General features: G+C 39.2%; 2 protein-coding genes across 2 annotated transcripts in view; both read right to left on the bottom strand.

Annotated features, from left to right (window-relative positions):
- The window catches only part of SPTLC2 (serine palmitoyltransferase long chain base subunit 2), a 96,777-nt gene that overhangs the window by 45,625 nt on the left and 32,362 nt on the right, over positions 1-18,790 (bottom strand). Inside the window, exons 3-8 of the mRNA XM_055538756.1 lie at positions 10,451-10,605; positions 8,545-8,693; positions 6,720-6,844; positions 5,585-5,678; positions 1,513-1,618; positions 598-817 (exon numbers count right to left, since the gene is read on the bottom strand). Of these exons, the coding sequence (XP_055394731.1) occupies positions 598-817; positions 1,513-1,618; positions 5,585-5,678; positions 6,720-6,844; positions 8,545-8,693; positions 10,451-10,605 (849 nt within the window). The remainder of the gene's footprint in view (positions 1-597; positions 818-1,512; positions 1,619-5,584; positions 5,679-6,719; positions 6,845-8,544; positions 8,694-10,450; positions 10,606-18,790) is intronic.
- On the bottom strand, positions 1,626-5,558 carry LOC129621852 (GTP-binding nuclear protein Ran-like). Its single transcript, XM_055538757.1, has one exon. It carries the CDS (start codon positions 5,378-5,380, stop codon positions 4,775-4,777), a length of 606 nt encoding a protein of 201 aa, XP_055394732.1. The 5' UTR covers positions 5,381-5,558; the 3' UTR covers positions 1,626-4,774.

Genomic DNA, 18,790 nt, shown 5'->3' on the forward strand with positions numbered 1-18,790 from the left:
AGGAAAATACTCAAACCCGAACCTAGGATTCTGTCTCCATGGCTCAACCATTCCCACCATGCTATACTGATTTTCAAATACCCCGGAGTTCATTATGTAGTTTTTGGATTGGCAAAGACAATGCCCTGCAGTACACCAGAGCCAGTAAAGTAATTCTTTCCTTCCTGTCTTGATGCTCACCCAAGACGCATTTGAGTCCAAGGGTAGGGGAAGAAACTGGTCTTCTGTCCCCACTGGCTCCCATGATATCCCTGCTATGTCTGAAATAGTGAGCACAACTCAGACCCAACAGAAGACTGTGCGAACGGGCAGCACCCTGTGTGCTCTTTCATACAAGAGGGTATTCTGTCCTCAGACCAGGATGTAGTTTAGAACGAAGCTCCAAAAGGAAAACAACAATGAACAGAACCCACCTTTGGTTTATCAGAGGCACTTAGAGGGGAGCTGAAGTCTGAAGCCTGCTGGCACCAGGTGCCTGATCCACAAACAAATTTAGGATGTCCACATCCAAGTTCGGGACTCTACCTCCTCAAAGCCTAAATCTAGTAGCCAGTGCCTTAGTGTACCTTAACTGCTCGATTGTCAGGGCCCGTTTACCTTCTTGCCTCCGATGTATCCTCCAGAAGCACCAAAGCTTTTTGTGAATGTTCCCATCATGATATCCACATCCTCAGGATCCAGGCCAAAGTAGTCCACCACGCCTCGTCCTGTAGGGCCCAGGGCCCCGATGCTGTGAGCTTCATCTAGGTACAAGTACGCCTTGTATTTCTTCTTCAGGGCAATCACTTCAGGAAGGCGAACAATAGACCCCTCCATGCTGGCAAAACAGGGGAAGATACACACACACACTGAGACTTTTTAACTCTCAAAACCAGGAGGTGGCCACTTTATTATTATAAGTTCATTGCTTTTAAAAATGATCTGACAATGCTGCTTGTGGTTTTAAACTGGCAATGACAGACAATGCCATGGCTAGGCAGATATCCAGAGGAAAGGAGATTGGATCTTTTAAAACAAACACCAGAATACAAGTGACCTTAATTCACCACAGAGGGACAGAGGTCACAGCAGATCCTTCTAAAGTTTGTAATTACAGGCAACATTTGACTTTGCATATACTGCATGTGTAATTAAAGTTACACAAAAGAATAAAAAACATTAGGAGGTGGGAGAATAAATACAAAGGCTGCAAACAGGTAAACAATATAAAATGTTTCTTAAAATTATATGGCGTGTAATTTGTTCTGACACATTAGAAAACATATTCTAATTCTTTTCCTTATGTGTAAACTCCCTATACAAACAGTGGAAAAATAATGGACCCAAAAAGAAAGGAGACTTGGAGATGATATATATAGCATGATGAAAAGAATAAAGATGACCCAGGTATTTCAACAAGTCAGAAACTCTGTCTCCTTAGTTTTCAGAGGGGTCTAGATTAGTGTCCCCTTCAACTTAAAAATTCTATGACTTCATGTGGCAAATCAGACAGAATAAATATAGCAGGATTACCTATATATTCCCTCCACAAGGATTAGAATTTTCTTCCAGGGCCTTCGTGTCCGAGGCTGACCATAAACAATGGCATCTTTCAACAGCTTCTCTAGGCTTTGCATATCTGTAGCACACAAAAAAGAATTTCAGCACAAAGTATCTTCCTCTTTTCTAACTTTATTCCTAAAATGCAAATATACATTTCTTATTCAGGAAGCATGTCTCAGATAGCAAAGGACATTAACATAATTAGAATCGGACAGAACAAAAACGGGGCAAAATGGGTAGGTTACTGATAACTTGAATTAAAATCTCATTTAAAATGTAACAAGTGTTCAAAAACACCAGAAACTCAATTAAATGAGTGTGGTAAAGTTGACTTAGTTGGTTAGCATGTTTATGAAATGACCAATTTTTTTCATGAAATTTCAGTTAGCTTTTTTTGTATTTAAACAATCAAATGTATCTTTAATCCTAGTGAGCCATTCAGAAGTAAATGCATAAAGAAAGCTGAGTAAGAAAATGAGAATAAACTACTATAAACACATACACCTTCTAAATAGCAAATATGGGAGAAAAACTTCTAAGTGCATATCCCATTTCCTTTCACCTAGGATATATTCAATAAAAGCTTGTTACATAGTTTTATCTTGGTAGTGGTTAAAAATAACACCAGTCTGGACAGGCATGAATCTATATGTTAAACAAGCCTGGCAATCAGTAGAGACTGTTCCATGTTTGATTTGACCAGCTGTCTGTCTACAACCAAGTTCTTGCGGCTCTGCTGTTACGGCAATTACCAGGTCTAGGAAACACTTGGGGCGCACTGCCATTAAGGAGAAGAATAACTTTCCTGTTAAAGATAAACACTTGGAAGACCACTGTTACTACCACTACAGACTTCACACTTAACATATATGTCCTGAAACAAGGCCTTGAGAGTCCTCCGCCCAAAAATGTATGCAACATGAAGTTTAGGGTATATTTATCAGGGGTGGGAGACACCCTCGTCATAAATCTGGTTCTTTACTGTTCATCACTGAAGGGAGGGGTTACAAAGTCACACGGATTTGCTCTCTTTATAAAATAGCCGGTAGAAAAGAGAAGTAAGGTAATAAAAACACACACTGTAAACACAAATAAAATGGCCAAAAGTTGACTGTTTACACTTTCAGTTATTCATAGCAAAGCAATCTTATCTGCTATCTAACCCAGAAAAAGGAGATGCTCCCACAAAGTAAAAAATATGATCTGAAGCTGCCCTCTGATCACATAGAGGGCAATGTGTGGCAATTAGAAGAAGACAAGTAAAAATGGACTCATTGTTTTAGTTTCCTCTGTTTATACAGAGAAAGGAAGAGAAAAATAAAATGTTGATTTAAAATTTTACATGAAAGAAAATAACTATGGAATTCTTGACCATATTATCTACTTGGGAAACAAAATTCAATACTTTTCTCATACTCTCCAAATCCCATGTAAATTAGAGATTTAGACAAAAAATATACCACAAAATGACCAGAAGAAAAAGTAAGAGAATAATCTGAGAATGAGAAAGGCCATCATACAAAATCCAAACAAAAGTCGTAAAACAGTAAATGTGACATCAACCTTTCAGCAAGTCCACATGGCAGGACACTAAAAACAAAGTTAAAAATAAAAAATACTGCAACACAAAGGGCTCTTATAACCAGCAAAAAGAGAAACAGTTTGAAAATCACCAATTTACAAAGAAATACAAAGACAATAACTCTGTGTAAAAAGTTGCTCAACACCTAATAAATAAAAATTAATGTTATTGGACTTATTAGATTAGGAAAGAATTTAAATGATACATGTTGGCCTGTAAGTAGAAACAGTCACTGTTTTTGATTTCAGGTGTTGTTGAGTAAAAATCTGTACAGTGCTTGGAGGCAATCTGGAAAAGTATAGCAAATGTCTATCATTTTAACCATGCATTCTAAAGACTGCTGGGAATTTACCCTAAGGCACTAATCAGATTAGTGAGGAAAATATGAATGTAGGTGGAACTGCTTCTAGCAGAGAAACTCAGAAACAGCCTGGATGTTCCAATGGAAGGATGGACTGAACGAGAGCACAGCCTGCCACCTCGCTCTGACAGGAGGCAGGCGCATGTACCGCCATAGTTCCCAGTGTGCTTCAAGAAAATAACAAGTCATACAACGGTGCTTCATAAATCCCATTTACATAAAACAAAATGCTGTATGTGTCATTCTCATTGTAAAGCATTTCAGACAAAGACAGAGACGAAAGGAAGGTTATTACCATCCGTAAACCTTCCATCCAGAGGCACACATCTAGTATTTGAGTGTACCTTCTTTCAGACTTTTGTCTGACATTTGTCTAAAAGACTTCTTCTGTCTTTTAGACCTTTGTGTACATATTTTGGTAAAAGATGATGTTAAACAGTTTGGTCATATCTCTTTGCTACACGAGAGCATTTTAACCTGGAAAGCTATGCGTTTTTATTACAATTATTTTAATAATGCACTAAGATATTTCCATTTAGGGAGAAAGTCTTGGCTTAATGCCACTTTTTTCTGCTTTTATGGCACTTGTTCATATCTGCATTTCAGTATTTGTCTGTTGTATTCTAACTACTGGTTTGTCTACAGTCTCTTTAGCAACCAGTAAGAGATCTGGAGATCAGGAAGCCTGCTTTATTTCACTTCAATACCCACAATATTATGGCAAAACAGGCATCTAGTATAAATGCATACTGAACAAGTGATTTATAAACAAGATGAAAAAGTTCAAAGTCAGAAAAAGAACAATGTTTTACTTTGTACCGAAAGGCTTCCTTTAGCCTTTATTTTTATTCTAATGAGAAAGATAGTAACTTTGATTTATTTTTTTAGATATTTGAAATACAACTTCATTCTGATTCTAAATGCAAAGGAATGCGAACGACAGCAACAAACAAGACTGCACCTCTCAATACTGTCATGTGACTACAGAGTCTTATATTTGAAACTCAAGGAGGAAACAACTGTGTTCCAAACCACCTAAATACGCAGGTCCAAAGAATGAAGGTATTTTTTTTTAAACTGCCACATTCACTCCAAAGCCCATCCATCTCCTTCAGCATCCAAAGATTAAGCACATGTTCTGCTTAGCTATATAATAAAGTGGCAAATACGCTGCACCGCTGACATCACACGACAGTTGCCTATAAAACTAGCCTTCCAACGCTGGGCCCCAGCCTCGCTTTCTCACAGGTCCTCATCTTCATCCGGGACAGCAGTTGTCTGAGTAACCTCTAAATCACGCTCGTACTATGTGCTGCCGAGGCTGGGTCCATGACCACCTCTGGCGGGGCAAGAGCAGGCATGGCGACAAACTCCAAGTTAGGGTCTCCAATCAGTTTTCTAGCAAGCCAGAGGAAGGGCCTTTCAAAGCTGTAGCTACTTTTGGCAGAAACGTCATCATTCTGAAGATTCTTCTTTCGGTGGAAGACAACTGACTTTGCCTTAACCTTTCTGTCCTTAATATCCACTTTGTTGCCACACAACACAACTGGGATGTTCTCACACACTCGTAGTACGAGATCTCTATGCCAGTTAGGCACATTCTTGTAAGTAACTCTTGATGTAACGTCAAACATTATAATGGCACACTGAGCTTGTATGTAATAGCCACCTCTCAGTCCACCAAATTTCTCCTGACCAGCTGTATCCCATACAGTGAACTTAATCTGTCCTCTGTTGGTATGGAACACAAGAGGATGGACCTCAACACCCAAGGTAGCTACACACTTCTCAAATTCACCAGTCGGATGACACTTCACGAATGTCGTTTTTCCAGTACCATCATCACCAACCAAAACAAGTCTGAACTGAACTTGGGGTTCTCCTTGGGCAGCCATTGCGATGTTACTTCCAGAAGTGTCTCCGCACCTGTCTGACTCAGATAGCAACTTTTAAAACACAGGACCAGAACTTATATTTTAGGTATTGGTACTTCAGTTTCATTTACAGTTTCAACTGTTAATGTAACTAATTGTTACCACTGCCACTAATTCAAACAATCCTAAACCCTAAAGCCAGAGTAGATTTCACAACAAACTCACTGTTGTGTTTGAAGACTCGAATGGTTGCTCCTGAGAGTCTGGCTCCCAGAACCAGTGAAGCATGGTTCAGTTCATCACTCAGAATCAGGCAACCCTGCAAAATCACAAGGAGAGGAAGATAAGAATCTGAGGGGAAAGGTTTAGTTAGACGAACTACAAAATGCTAAAACCACTAATAATTATATCTTAGTAGGGAAAGTATGCACAATGGCAAAGGTATCAGTTTGCTCTGAAGTCTTTGTTTATAATACTGATAGGATAAAATATTAGCTTATTATATACTAAATATTACATAAATCATATTGTTATTATTGTTTAGATGCTGTAACTTTTTCCATCCTTTTACTTTTAGCCTGTGTCTTTAATTAAAAAAAATTTTTTTAATCTAACTTGACAATCCGTCTTCTAATTAGAAATACAAACCGTTTATGTTTAATGTGACATCAATATAGTTGTGTTTAAATCTTCTCTCTTGCATATATATATATGTATGTATGTGTATGTAAGTGCCAAGTCACTTCAGTCACGTCTGACTCTTTGTGACCCTATAGACCATAGCCTGCCAGGCTCCTCTGTCCACGGAGATTCCCCAGGCAAGAATACAGGAGTGGGTTGCCATGCCCTCCAACAGGGAATCTTTCTGACCCAGGGATCAAACCTGAGTCTCTCATATCTCCTGCACTGGCAGGCAGGTTCTTTACCACTAGTGCCACCTGGGAAGCTCTATGTGCGTGCACACACACACACACACACACACACACACACACACTTTGCCCATATATCTCTGAACAATGTGCATTACAGTAACAACAAGTATTAGGGATCTATATACTTTCATATTTTTCTACTAGAAGAAACAACCTGATTAATAATTTCCAAACTAAACATCCGTTCTCCCATTATTTTAGTCTTTTATGAGATTTTATTTATAAGAATTCCTTTAAAACGAAAGAAAGAAACAGTCATCTAAAGGCAATACAGAAAAAAATCATGGGTTCCAGTAAAAAAGCTTCAACTGATGTTAAGTTTCCACGGGATACACTTATACAAAATTTTTCCGGCTTGCCCGAATGTTTTACAAAACAAAAGAAGATATACATGAGGGAGCTTTCCTAAGTGACAGACTAAATCTTACTTTGCTAACAAGAGCAGGAATGTTCATTGAATTTGTTGCAAATCCCATGCCATATGCCATAGCAGCTTCTACTCCCAAGAAACTTGCCACAAGCTTCTCTAGTTCTTCATGCTTGTCCAGGTTTCCTGTGTGAAGAAGTTAATGAAGTCAATGTCACCAAAGTTCAAATTTAAGAGTTACTCATTACTTTAGAAAAAGAAACCATAGCCTATGTTATAACCTTTTCAGACTGAAGCCTAATGAAGGAGTCAGCATCATGAAGAGTCAAGGCTCATAAAGATACACTAGTTGGATAAAGTCAGACGCAGTGCCTGTGGTGGCATTTCTGTAAGAGGGTTGCCAACAATGCCTCCCTTTCCTATTCACACACGCTCGTTCCAAGTCTGTGCCGCAAGAGGCCTGGCAGCACCTGCTTTTATACATTTGAAGTCAGCTGCCATGTAAAATGGTCTAGAAAGCCTTGATAAAGAGAGATCCTGTGGACAGGGAAGGGCTCTTAGAGACTAAGGAAGGAAGGGGCAGGGCTCACCATCAGCTGAGGTGCCAGACATGCAAGTGACGCTATCATGGATACACTATCCTCAGTCATAATACCCCAGCTGACCCCACATGGAGCTGCGATAAATGTCAAGTTCTTTCCAAATGACAGAATCACAAGCAAATAAATATATGTTTCTGTTTTGAGCCACTAAGTTTTGGAATGGTTTGTTACGTAGCAAAAGGTGAGTTAAAGAACACATTCCCTAACTTTGTATTATGATTTTAAATCAGTGCTCAAATCCATAAGGAACAACGTTCATCAATGATACTGGCTACATGCAGAAGAGAAACGATGCTGAGAGAGAAGACTGCTGAATTAGGATGCTATGTGTTCTTTAAAGCTTAAGCAAGTGATTCATCCTCTCTGGGCCTCTGTTTCTTATCTGTTTAACACCAATAATAAAATCTGCTCTATCTACCTCATGACATTGTTATAAAGATCAAAAGAGATAAGATGTTCGAGCAATTCATAAAGGGCCATAAAGATGTAAGGTGTGGTCACTCTGTGTCATCACTGCATAAGGCTCCCTTAAGCACATCACTGGGGATCCCAAGGAAGAACGACCCAGCGGCACTTGCCATTCTCTAGACCCACGAGAAACCATAATGAACAACTGCTTTAACCTACTAAGTTTTGGGGTGATCCACAGGAATAAATAACCAGAAAGTTGTCTTATAACTTTTATGGTTATCAGTTCTCTTCAACAAGATGGAAAAATTAAGACTCTTCCTTTGAGCTTAAATAAACTAAATCTCTTTGTAGACACCTGTTCGCTTTTATGTTTTATAGACTTGTAATAATAATAAAAGAGTTAAAATTTATTGAGGGTTTACCATGGTATAAGCACTTTACATGAATTAGCCTATTTAATTATTGAAAGAGCCTTGTAAGGTAGGAATTACTATTAGCCCCAATTTACCAGTATGGAAGCAGATTAACCCTCATTTGCCCATGGGCTCAGTATACCAGTAAAAAGTTCTCTCAACCACTATCATTTAACCAATAAAGTCAACATTAAAGCTATAAATGAAACAAATACCTAATGGAACTTTTCTACAGATAGTCTGTAGTAAAACATAAAGGAAAAGATAAAAATAACTCAAAACACACTGAAGCATTAAAATCATCCATCACTTCAGAAAAATAAAGCATTCTTTACTTGATCTAAACTCCACAGCAAAGTATGTATTTGGATGTTCATATTCTAGCTCTGTATCAGTATTTTTCCCTCCTGAGAAAAAGAGTTAAGAACATGAGCTGACCAAACTAATAGCCTACGCTTACCAATTTCCTGCCGAGTGCTGCACACTCCAACTCCATACTCCTCTAGGACTTTGGCAGCTGCCTCCTGACATGGTCCAGTGTTCCTCGCAAATCCAAGATAGTTGTAGGAACCCATGTTTATAACATCTTTAATTACATTCCCTGTGTACCTGTATTTCAACAGCATAAAAGTTCATGAAATTCAGGAGCAAGTCAAATACTTACATGTGATAATAAACTTATTGATAATACAAAAGGAAGCACCATCTGTAGGAATTAAGAGAGAATATGGTCTCCATGAAAAGCAGCTCAGACTCACTACCAATTAGGAAGGTGGACATTAAAACAAAGTATCAATTTTCCCTTATCAATACGGAAGTTTAAAAACTAACTATATCGTGGGAACTCCCTGGTGGTCGGCCCAGTGATTAGGACTTGACGCCTTCACTGTAGCCTGGGTTCAATTCCTGGCCAGGAAACTCTAAGATCCCACAAGCCATGCAGCATGACTCCGAAAAATTTTTTAATTAAAAAAAAAAAAAGAAAAAACTGACCATATTCAGTGTTGGCCAGGACACTTTCGTAAGTTGTAGATAAGAGTATCTTTTCCTTTTGGAGGGCAGTTTGACAGTACTTACCTATCAAAAGATACATTGGGTTGGCCACAAAGTTCGTTTTTGAACGAACTTTGTGGCCAACTCAATACATATTTTTGACTGAGCAATTCCTACACACATATAAAAGGATATACGCTTAAGGATCCTTCAAGTTACTACACAATTCACCTACCATGTTCCTTTCTTGGGCACATGGATCAGAGACATTCCACACGGTGGAAGCACAGTCAGCCCTGGACCCCAGAATAAGGATCACAGTTCAGAGGCTTTACCGGTCTAAGATGGTCATGAAGTATAGACAAAGAATTAACTGCTGCTGTCTTAACTCAGAGATCTGGGGTTTTTAAGATAGGATGAGGCAGCCCAATGTGTTCTACATTATATGTATCTATATTGTAGAATACTAAGTAGCCACTACAAATAATGAGCTTGCTGTGAATAGGCATAAGAAAGATGTTACTGATATGTTAGCAAGCAAAAAAGCAAGATGTAAAATACTTTCTATATTAAGATCCCATAATCAAAACACTGTGTGCAACCCCAGTAATACACTACATACATACGCCACAGAAAATATCTGGAGGAATAATATACAATCAACTGATAATAATGGTCACCTCTAGGAAGTGAGCATTTGTGGGGAGGTGGATTTGCAAAAGGACAGTGGTTAGTTCTCATAGGACACCTTCATTTTATTTGTATTATCTTTAAAAAAAAAAAAAAGTAATAATAATGACCATACAACCATGAAAAGCTTGCACAATATAAACAAAATTTTATCAATATATAAAATTTTCTAATCTGTGTTCTGTGACAACCCAGAGGGCTGGCATGGGTGGGAGATGGAGGGGGGTTCAAATGGGAGAGGACATATATATATATACCTATGGCTGATTTATGTTGATGTATGGCAGAAACTAATTACCCTCCAATTAAAAAAATTAGTTTTCTAAACAGTTCAATCCATTTAAGTAAAAACACTCCTTGAATCATCTGAGAAATCAAAATATCCATAAATAAATTCAGACACTTGACTCTACTAAAGGGCCCAACAAAAAGGATGATTTTTCTTTGTGTGTGTTTTTTTCAGTAAGTCAAATTTTTTTTCAGTTATAATCCAACAGTGGCAGATGTCATAGAGAGATGCATTTTAAAAAAATCTCCAAACAATGAACAACATGCAGAAAGTTAATCATGCTGTATTGCACTCTCAATACTTCTACTCCTGCTTTGACAGAATACTCTAACTGCAACAGAAAATCTTCTGAGGTGAAGAAATCCACTGAAATAATTTCCCAACCAAGACTCACTTGAAGGACCAGTTGTAGTCATGAGACTGTCTCTCCATAATGTCCACCCTGGCTCCAGGCACACTGCAGATGGGCCGGTTCCAGTTGTCTCTGATCCTCATGTAGAGATTCCTCGTGTAGAAGTTCTCGAAATCCTGGTACAATGACACAAAGTCCTGCCAACGAATGGTGAGATGCCATATGTTTAACTGAGTTTCTCTGCACAACTTCTCTTTTCATAGTACAAGAGCACTTTAGAAGGAGAGGTCAGTTATTCAGAATTAACTGATACGGAAAACATTTGGGAAGGCATCCATTCTTTCCGTTGTTTTAAAACAACTCAACCAGATAAAAATCACTTAGCTTTGACCCATGAGCTCTAAGAAAATGGTTGCAAGTAACTACATGATTGCACAAAAGTAGGGTCAAAGAATTTAACTTCGTAAAGCAGACCTCATAAAAATAAAACTTAGTTGTACAATTCTGTCAATAAATGGTTTTCCCTCCTAATAACCTTAAAAACATTGTACTCTGCTCCATCTCTGCCCCATAATGTACTAGGGGAAATGCCATAAAATCCTATAATTCCAATTTCAACCAAGAAAAATAATTCCAAAATTAAGATTCCATTCTCTGCATATTTTTGAGAGTCAGTTCCTAGGCAGGTTGATAGGGAGTCTAGGGGTCCCCAAGAAGAGAGGGGTCTGGAATTTTCAAGGAGGAAGAAAGGACAAACTTTTTTTCTTTCTCCACATTCCTTAGGATTATATAACAATAATGTATCCTGCCTAAGGACAGTCTTTGGATTCAACCTTTTGTTATCTTAAAATGTTAATTACGGGAGTAGACCTGGTCTTTACAAGGATGTATCTTGCCTGAGGACAGTGTTATCTTAAAATGTAAATTATGGGAGTAGGTCTGATGAGGTCTTTACAACCTCCAGACATTCTTTGGATTATACAACTTCATTGTTAACACTAGCAAGCGGGTACTCTTTCTGCCCCCTTCTGATGCCTATGTCAGAAGCTTTCTCTATCTCCTTTATACTTTAATAAAACTTTATTACACAAAAGCTCTGAGCGATCAAGCCTCGTCTCTGGCCCCGGATTGAATTCTTCTCCTCCGGGGGCCAAGAATCCCGGTGTTTTCGTGTGATTCAACAACAACCTTTCATTTTCAAGGATCAAAAGGAAATTAATCCAAAGAAGAATTATAAATAAGAAAAACTAAAAGGTAGGTTATAGAAAGACACCTATCTTAGGTTTCCTTCCTTAGATGGGAGTTTTTAAAAAAATCTCAAAATGAATTTCCATGATCAAGACTTTAGACTTTCAAGATCTCCCTTATAAGTTATGCTAAATTCTAAGTCTGTAAAAAATACAGTCACAGTGGAGCTTTAATTAAGACATAATGTTCTGCTCAGAACAGAGTGACCAGACCACATGAGGTCTACTTGAGGGTAATTGGTAAACAAAACAGAAGAAAACTATACCAGAGTTTTACAACAGTCCGCAAACTACTGAGCTTCCAGCCCTCAGATCTGGGCTTGGTGCCAGCCCAAATTAATCTTTTAAATAGCTAATCAAAAATATTAAAAGTTTAAGCCTTATTCTGTAAAAGATTTTCGCTGCTAAAGAAGGCTCTACATAAAACTTTTTAATTTTTTTTTATTTTTAAATTTTACATAATTGTATTAGTTTTGCCAAATATCAAAATGAATCCGCCACAGTACATAAAACTTTAAAATTAACAGCCTTCTAGGACACTGGACTCTCAAGTGCCTACTAAATAAATAAGCCTCACAGTAGATAAAAATCTCCTTAAATAAAGCTGAAGTAAAGTCACAAAGTTCTCAGGAATTTGTGGTACCTGATACCATCTCTCCTGCAATGGTAAAGCATCGGACACGACTGAGTGAGTGAACTGAACTGAACTGAAGAGAAAACATCCACAGATGCCCCGTCTGTCACAGCTGGAAGTTCACTACTCAGATATTCGGTGAGCCAAACAACTTCTTCAGCTTTTGTGTGCTGTGTGCTTAGTTCGTCAGTCGTGTCCACCTCTTTGCGACCCGGGGACTGTAGCCCACCAGGCTCCTCTGTCCTTGGGGATTCTCCAAGCAACAATACTGGAATGGGTTGCCACACCCTTTTCCAGGGGATCTCCCCAACCCAGGGATCAAACCCAGGTCTCCCGCATTGCAGGTGGATTCTTTACCGTCTGAGCCACCATGAAGCCCAAGAATACTGAAGTGGGTGCTGTGCTGTGCTTAGTCACTCAGTTGTGTCCGACTATTTGTGACACCATGGACTGTGGCCCGCAAGGCTTTCCTGCCTATGGGGATTCTCCAGGCAAGAATAATGGAGTGGGCAGCCTTTCCCTTCTCCAGGGGATCTTTCCAACCCAGGGATCAAACCCAGGTCTCCAGCACTACAGGCGGATTCTTTACCATCTGAGCCACCAAACTTACTGACCCAGAAATCAAACTGGGGTCTCCTGCATTGCAGGCAGATTCTTAAAAATAAAAAACATTTTCATTTTCACCAAGAACTTTACTGAACATATTCACCATTTTGTTCCACTACCTTCTGCTATTTTTTAGGCAACTTCATAATTCCACCTTCCCTAAACTTTCTATCATTTTGAGCAAAGAACTGTTCCAGATGCCTTTTACAGTCTTCCAGGAGTTGGAATTTTTCCTACTAAGAGAATTTTGTAAAGTTCGAAATAAATGGAAATCCAAAGGTGCAATGTCTGGTGAATATGGCAGATGAATCAGAACTTCCCAGCCAAGCTGTAACAGTTTTGGCCTGGTCATTAAAGAAACATGCAGTCTTGCAGTATCCTGACGGAAGATTATGCACTTTCTGTTGACTAATTCCAGATGCTTTTTGTCAAGTGCTTTCAGTTGCTCTAAGAGGAAGCAGTACTTGTTGGAATTAATTGGATGAAGACCAACAAAGCCTTTGGTGTTCATTTCGCTTGCCCCATGATCTCTTTCGTTCCAACATTATTGTACAGTATCCACTTTTCATTGCCCATCACAGCTTGTTATAAAAATGGAACTTTTCATTATATTTCAGTAGAGAATCACATGTGGAAATATGGTAAAGAAGGTTTTTATTCACTTATGTGGAATCCAAACACCAAAGTGATTAACATAACCAAGCAGATGTAAGTTATTTCCAACGCTTTATCTGGATATTTTGAATATGTTAGCTATCTCCTGTGTGATATAATGTTCAGTTCAGTTGCTTGGTTGTGTCCGACTCTTTGTGACCCCATGAATTGCAGCATGCCAAGCCTCCCTGTCCATCACCAACTCCTGGAGTTCACTCAGACTCACGTCCATCAAGTCAGTGATGCCATCCAGCCTTCCTCTGTCATTCCCTTCTCCTCCTGCCCCTAATCCCTCCCAGCATCAGGGTCTTTTCCAATGAGTCAACTCTTCACATGAGGTGGCCAAAGTATTGGAGTTTCAGCTTCAGCATCAGTCCTTCCAAAGAACACCCAAGACCGATCTCCTTTAGGATGGACTGGTTGGATCTCCTTGCAGTCCAAGGGACTCTCAAGAGTCTTCTCCAACACCACAGTTCAAAAGCATCAATTTTTTGGCACTCAGCTTCCTTCACAGTCCAACTCTCACATCCATACATGATCACTGGAAAAACCATAGCCCTGACTAGACGGACCTTTGCTGGCAAAGTAATGTCTCTGCTTTTTAATATGCTATAATGTTGGTTGTTCTCAATTAATGTCTCGATTTGACACATTAATCAACTTCAACTGGTCTCCCCGATGGTAAAGCATTATCTGGTGAAAAATCTCCAGCATGAAACTTCACAAACCACTTTTGATAGATAAGTACCTTCTCCATACACCATACAAATATTTTTGTGTGTGTTTCAGCTGCATTTTACCTTTCTTAAATTATTAAACATAGAATCTGCCTGCAATGCAAGATACCCGGGTTTGATCCCTGGGTTGGGAAGATCCCTTGGAGAACGGAATGGCTACCCACTCCACTATTCTTGCCTGGAAAATTCCATGGACAGAGAGGAGCCTGGTGGGCTATACAGTCCAAGGGTTGCAAGTCAGACACAACTGAACAACTAACACTTCCACTTTCTTTTCTCAATATGGAGAAAATGTTTTTCTTTTTCTCTTCCATCTTCAATATTTTAAATAGCTACACAAAAATTCAGCAATTTTGATAATTTTATTAAAATGCACACTGATATAACACCTGTCACAATACAATCTAACAAAATTTTTGAATGAAGTTAAAGACAACTAAGTGCTACTAGAGCCAGGAAAAACCAAACAAACCTTTTCTCCATCCCAATAAATAAGAGCCACATTAGGGGCAGAGGAGTAAAAGCTGAGCTTGCAGTTCATCGGTCGTGTGAGAGACAGGCTATAATAAGCGATGGCTGCAAAGCTGCTGCTGCTAAGTCGCTCCAGTCGTGTCCGACTCTGTGCGACCCCATAGACTGCAGCCCACCAGGCTCCTCTGTCCCTGGGATTCTTCAAGCAAGAACACTGGAATGGGGTGCCATTTCCTTCCAATGCATGAAAGTGAAAAGTAAAAGTGAAGTCACTCAGTCGTGTCCGACTCCGTAGCGACCCCATGAACTGCAGCCTACCAGGTTCCCCTGTCCATGGGATTTTCCAGGCAAGAGTACTGGAGTCGGTTGCCATTGCTTTCTCCAGCTGCAAAGCTAGCATTTCCCAAATGTCTCAAGACAAAACCAGGGACTTCCCTGGTGGTCCAGGGGTTAAGACTCGGGGTTTCACTGCTTTTGGGCCTGGGCTCAGTCTTTGGTTGGGGAACTAAGATTCCATAAGCTGCACAATGCAGCTAAAAAATAAATAAAACTCCAGCATATACTGTATAAAAGGATTTTGGCCCCCATGACAAAGAAGCTTTCTCTGAAAAGCCGAATAATGGGGCCATGTGGGGGTACATATATCCATATAGAAAAATGGCTGAACAAGCCTCTGCTTATTCTGCATTCAAACCAGTCTTTCAGCGACAGGTAGTAAGTGACACAGGTGACAAGAATCCCTGAGGGAATGTTTTACTTGAACTGCAGAGGTCAAAAGCCAGGGGCCCACTTTCTGACAGCTAGTTTATTTCTCTCATGTAAAAATAGGTAAAGTAGGTACTAATTATAGTGCAGGGAAGCAATTTTTTAAGAATTAATAATTTCTATCACAACCTAAGTTGAACTTACCTACCATATTATATACAGCCATATTATACACCTTTACACATCTATACTATGTCCAGATATATGCCCTTCCTTCTTTATCTTATTTTATTAGACTGAATCACATTGAAATTATCATTTTAGCAGTTCAAAAATGGTCAAATATTGGTATTTTCATGTGATTTGATGTATATTTATTATTTAAAATGCAACGAAAACAGGAAAACAAATTCACAGATTTAGGACAAAATACCTTAAACAAAGTACAAAGGCACTATTCATAAAGGAAGATGGATAAATCTGCTTACTTTAAAAGAACTTCTGTTCATTAAAAGACACACACAGAAAACCTAAGGCTGATTCACGCTGATGTTTGGTAGAAACCAACAGAATACTGTACAGCAATTATTCTTCAATCAAAAACAAATAAGTTTTTTAGAAAGATATACACAAGAGTGGCAAGACAAGTCACAAAATGGGCTTAGACAGTTGTAAAATGTCTTCTAGAAGACATAAAAATTTCCTATAAACTGCTAAGAAAAAAACAAAACAAAAGAGAAAGCCAAGAGATAAACAGGCCAAAGATTTTAATTGGCACTTCACAAAATAGAAACATCAAATGATCATTAAACATAATGCAAAGGTGTTTAGCTTAATTGGGCAACTGAGAAATGCAAATTAAAACTACAATGAGATACCAGACATAAATACACCAGAACTGGCAAAAAAAAAAAATTAAATTCTGACAATAGTAATTGTTGGTTAGGATGTGAAACAATGAGAACTCTCAAACACAGCTGGTAAGTGTAAAAAATAGTACAATCACTTTGAAAAACAGTTTGTTACTATTTAGTAAAGTTGAAGACATGCATATTCTATAACCCATGTATTCTAAGACTTGAGAAATTCATAGATACATGTTCAGGAAACATATATTAGAAAGCTGACAGCAGCTTTATGAGTCACTGACAAAAACTGGAAAAAAAAAAAGCCTCAATGTCCACTGATACTAGAGTAGATAAACTTTAGTAGTTATACTCTTACATTGGGATTCTATACAGCAATGAAAACAAATGAAGCAGAAGTACACCATAAAACAGCTGAATCCTACGCTGAATACATAAACTAAGGCACAAAAACATACATACAATGCAAATCCATTTATAGAATGTTCAAAACTGGGCTTAACTAAATTTTATTGCTTATAGATATACATGCAGATGATAAAACCATAAAGAAAAGTCAAGACAATCGCTAGCCTAAGGGAGAGGGAAAAGGCAGGACTGAGAAGCGACGTGTGGGGTGTGGTTTCTGAGGTGACAGCAATGTGTTACCCCTAAGGTGGTAGTTTCATCACTGCTCACTTATATAAGCGCTCATTACAGCCACATCCACGATGTGTGTTGTACATATGTATATATTGGTTATATATAACCAATGAACAGGTTAAAAAGTAAAGGAAAGAGCATTTTCCAATAATTCTCACACAGAAGTTTTACATGACAAAGTCTGTTGAACTGCCTGGCTCAACAGCATGTAACCCAATTTTCTTTAACATCTGACCGCAAGAAAACCCACTGTGTCTGCTGACACTAAGGGACGTAGCTATTCGGGAAACATCAGGGTGATTCCAAACCTTCGGCCACTGAAACTGAAGGCTACACACCGGAAACCTTTTCTTTAAAAATTCTCTAGAAAAACATCTATTTCTGCTTTATTGACTATGCCAAAGCCTTTGACTGTGTGGATCACAATAAACTGTGGAAAATTCTAAAAGAGATGGGAATACCAGACCACCTGACCTGCCTCTTGAGAAACCTATATGCAGGTCAGGAAGCAACAGTTAGAACTGGACATGGAACAACAGACTGGTTCCAAATAGGAAAAGGAGTACATCAAGGCTGTATATTGTCACCCTACTTATTTAACTTATATGCAGAGTACATCATGAGAAACGCTGGGCTGGAAGAAGCACAAGCTGGAATCAAGATTGCCGGGAGAAATATCAATAACCTCAGATATGCAGATGACACCACCCTTATGGCAGAAAGTGAAGAGGAACTAAAAAGCCTCTTGATGAAAGTGAAAAAGGAGAGTGAAAAAGTTGGCTTAAAGCTCAACATTCAGAAAACTAAGATCATGGCATCTGGTACCATCACTTCATGGCAAATAGATGGAGAAACAGTGGAAACAGTGTCAGACTTTATTTTTTTGGGCTCCAAAAATCACTGCAGATGGTGATTGCAGCCATGAAATTAAGACGCTTACTCCTTGGAAGGAAAGTTACGACCAACCTAGATAGTATATTCAAAAGCAGAGACATTACTTTGCCAACAAAGGTCCGTCTAGTCAAGGCTATGGTTTTTCCAGTGGTCATGTATGGATGTGAGAGTTGGACTGTGAAGGAAGCTGAGTGCCGAAGAATTGATGCTTTTGAACTGTGGTGTTGGAGAAGACTCTTGAGAGTCCCTTGGACTGCAAGGAGATCCAACCAGTCCATTCTAAAGGAGATTGGTCCTGGGTGTTCTTTGGAAGGACTGATGCTGAAGCTGAAACTCCAATACTTTGGCCACCTCATGTGAAAAGTTGACTCATTGGAAAAGACCCTGATGCTGGGAGGGATTAGGGGCAGGAGGAGAAGGGGATGACAGAGGAAGGCTGGATGGCATCACTGACTCTATGGACGTGAGTCTGAGTGAACTCCAGGAGTTGGTGATGGACAGGGAGGCCTGGTGTGCTGCGATTCACGGGGTCACAAAGAGTCGGGACACAACTGAGCAGCTGAACTGAACGCTGTTTATGGGTTACTACAGTACTGTTGAGACATTTCATGGTGATAAACAGGATGACTGACTGACTGTGTGTGTGCTCAGTCATGTCTGACTCTGAGACCCCATGGACTACCCCCCCCCACCTCCCCCCACTCCGTCCACGGATTATCCAGACAAGAACACTGGAATGAGTTTGCTATTTCCTCCTCCAGGGAATCTTCCCAGCCCAGGGGTTGAATCCCTGCAGGTCCTGCATTAGCAAGTGGGTTCTTTACCACTGAGCCACCTAGGAAGCATGACAAAGAGGATACCGCATATCAAAGACAGGCTAATGATAAAAAGTCTTTAATGGTCTAAATTTTTATTTTGGCAACACC

Source organism: Bubalus kerabau, chromosome 10, assembly GCF_029407905.1.
Source record: "Bubalus kerabau isolate K-KA32 ecotype Philippines breed swamp buffalo chromosome 10, PCC_UOA_SB_1v2, whole genome shotgun sequence".
Classification (NCBI taxonomy): domain Eukaryota; kingdom Metazoa; phylum Chordata; class Mammalia; order Artiodactyla; family Bovidae; genus Bubalus; species Bubalus kerabau.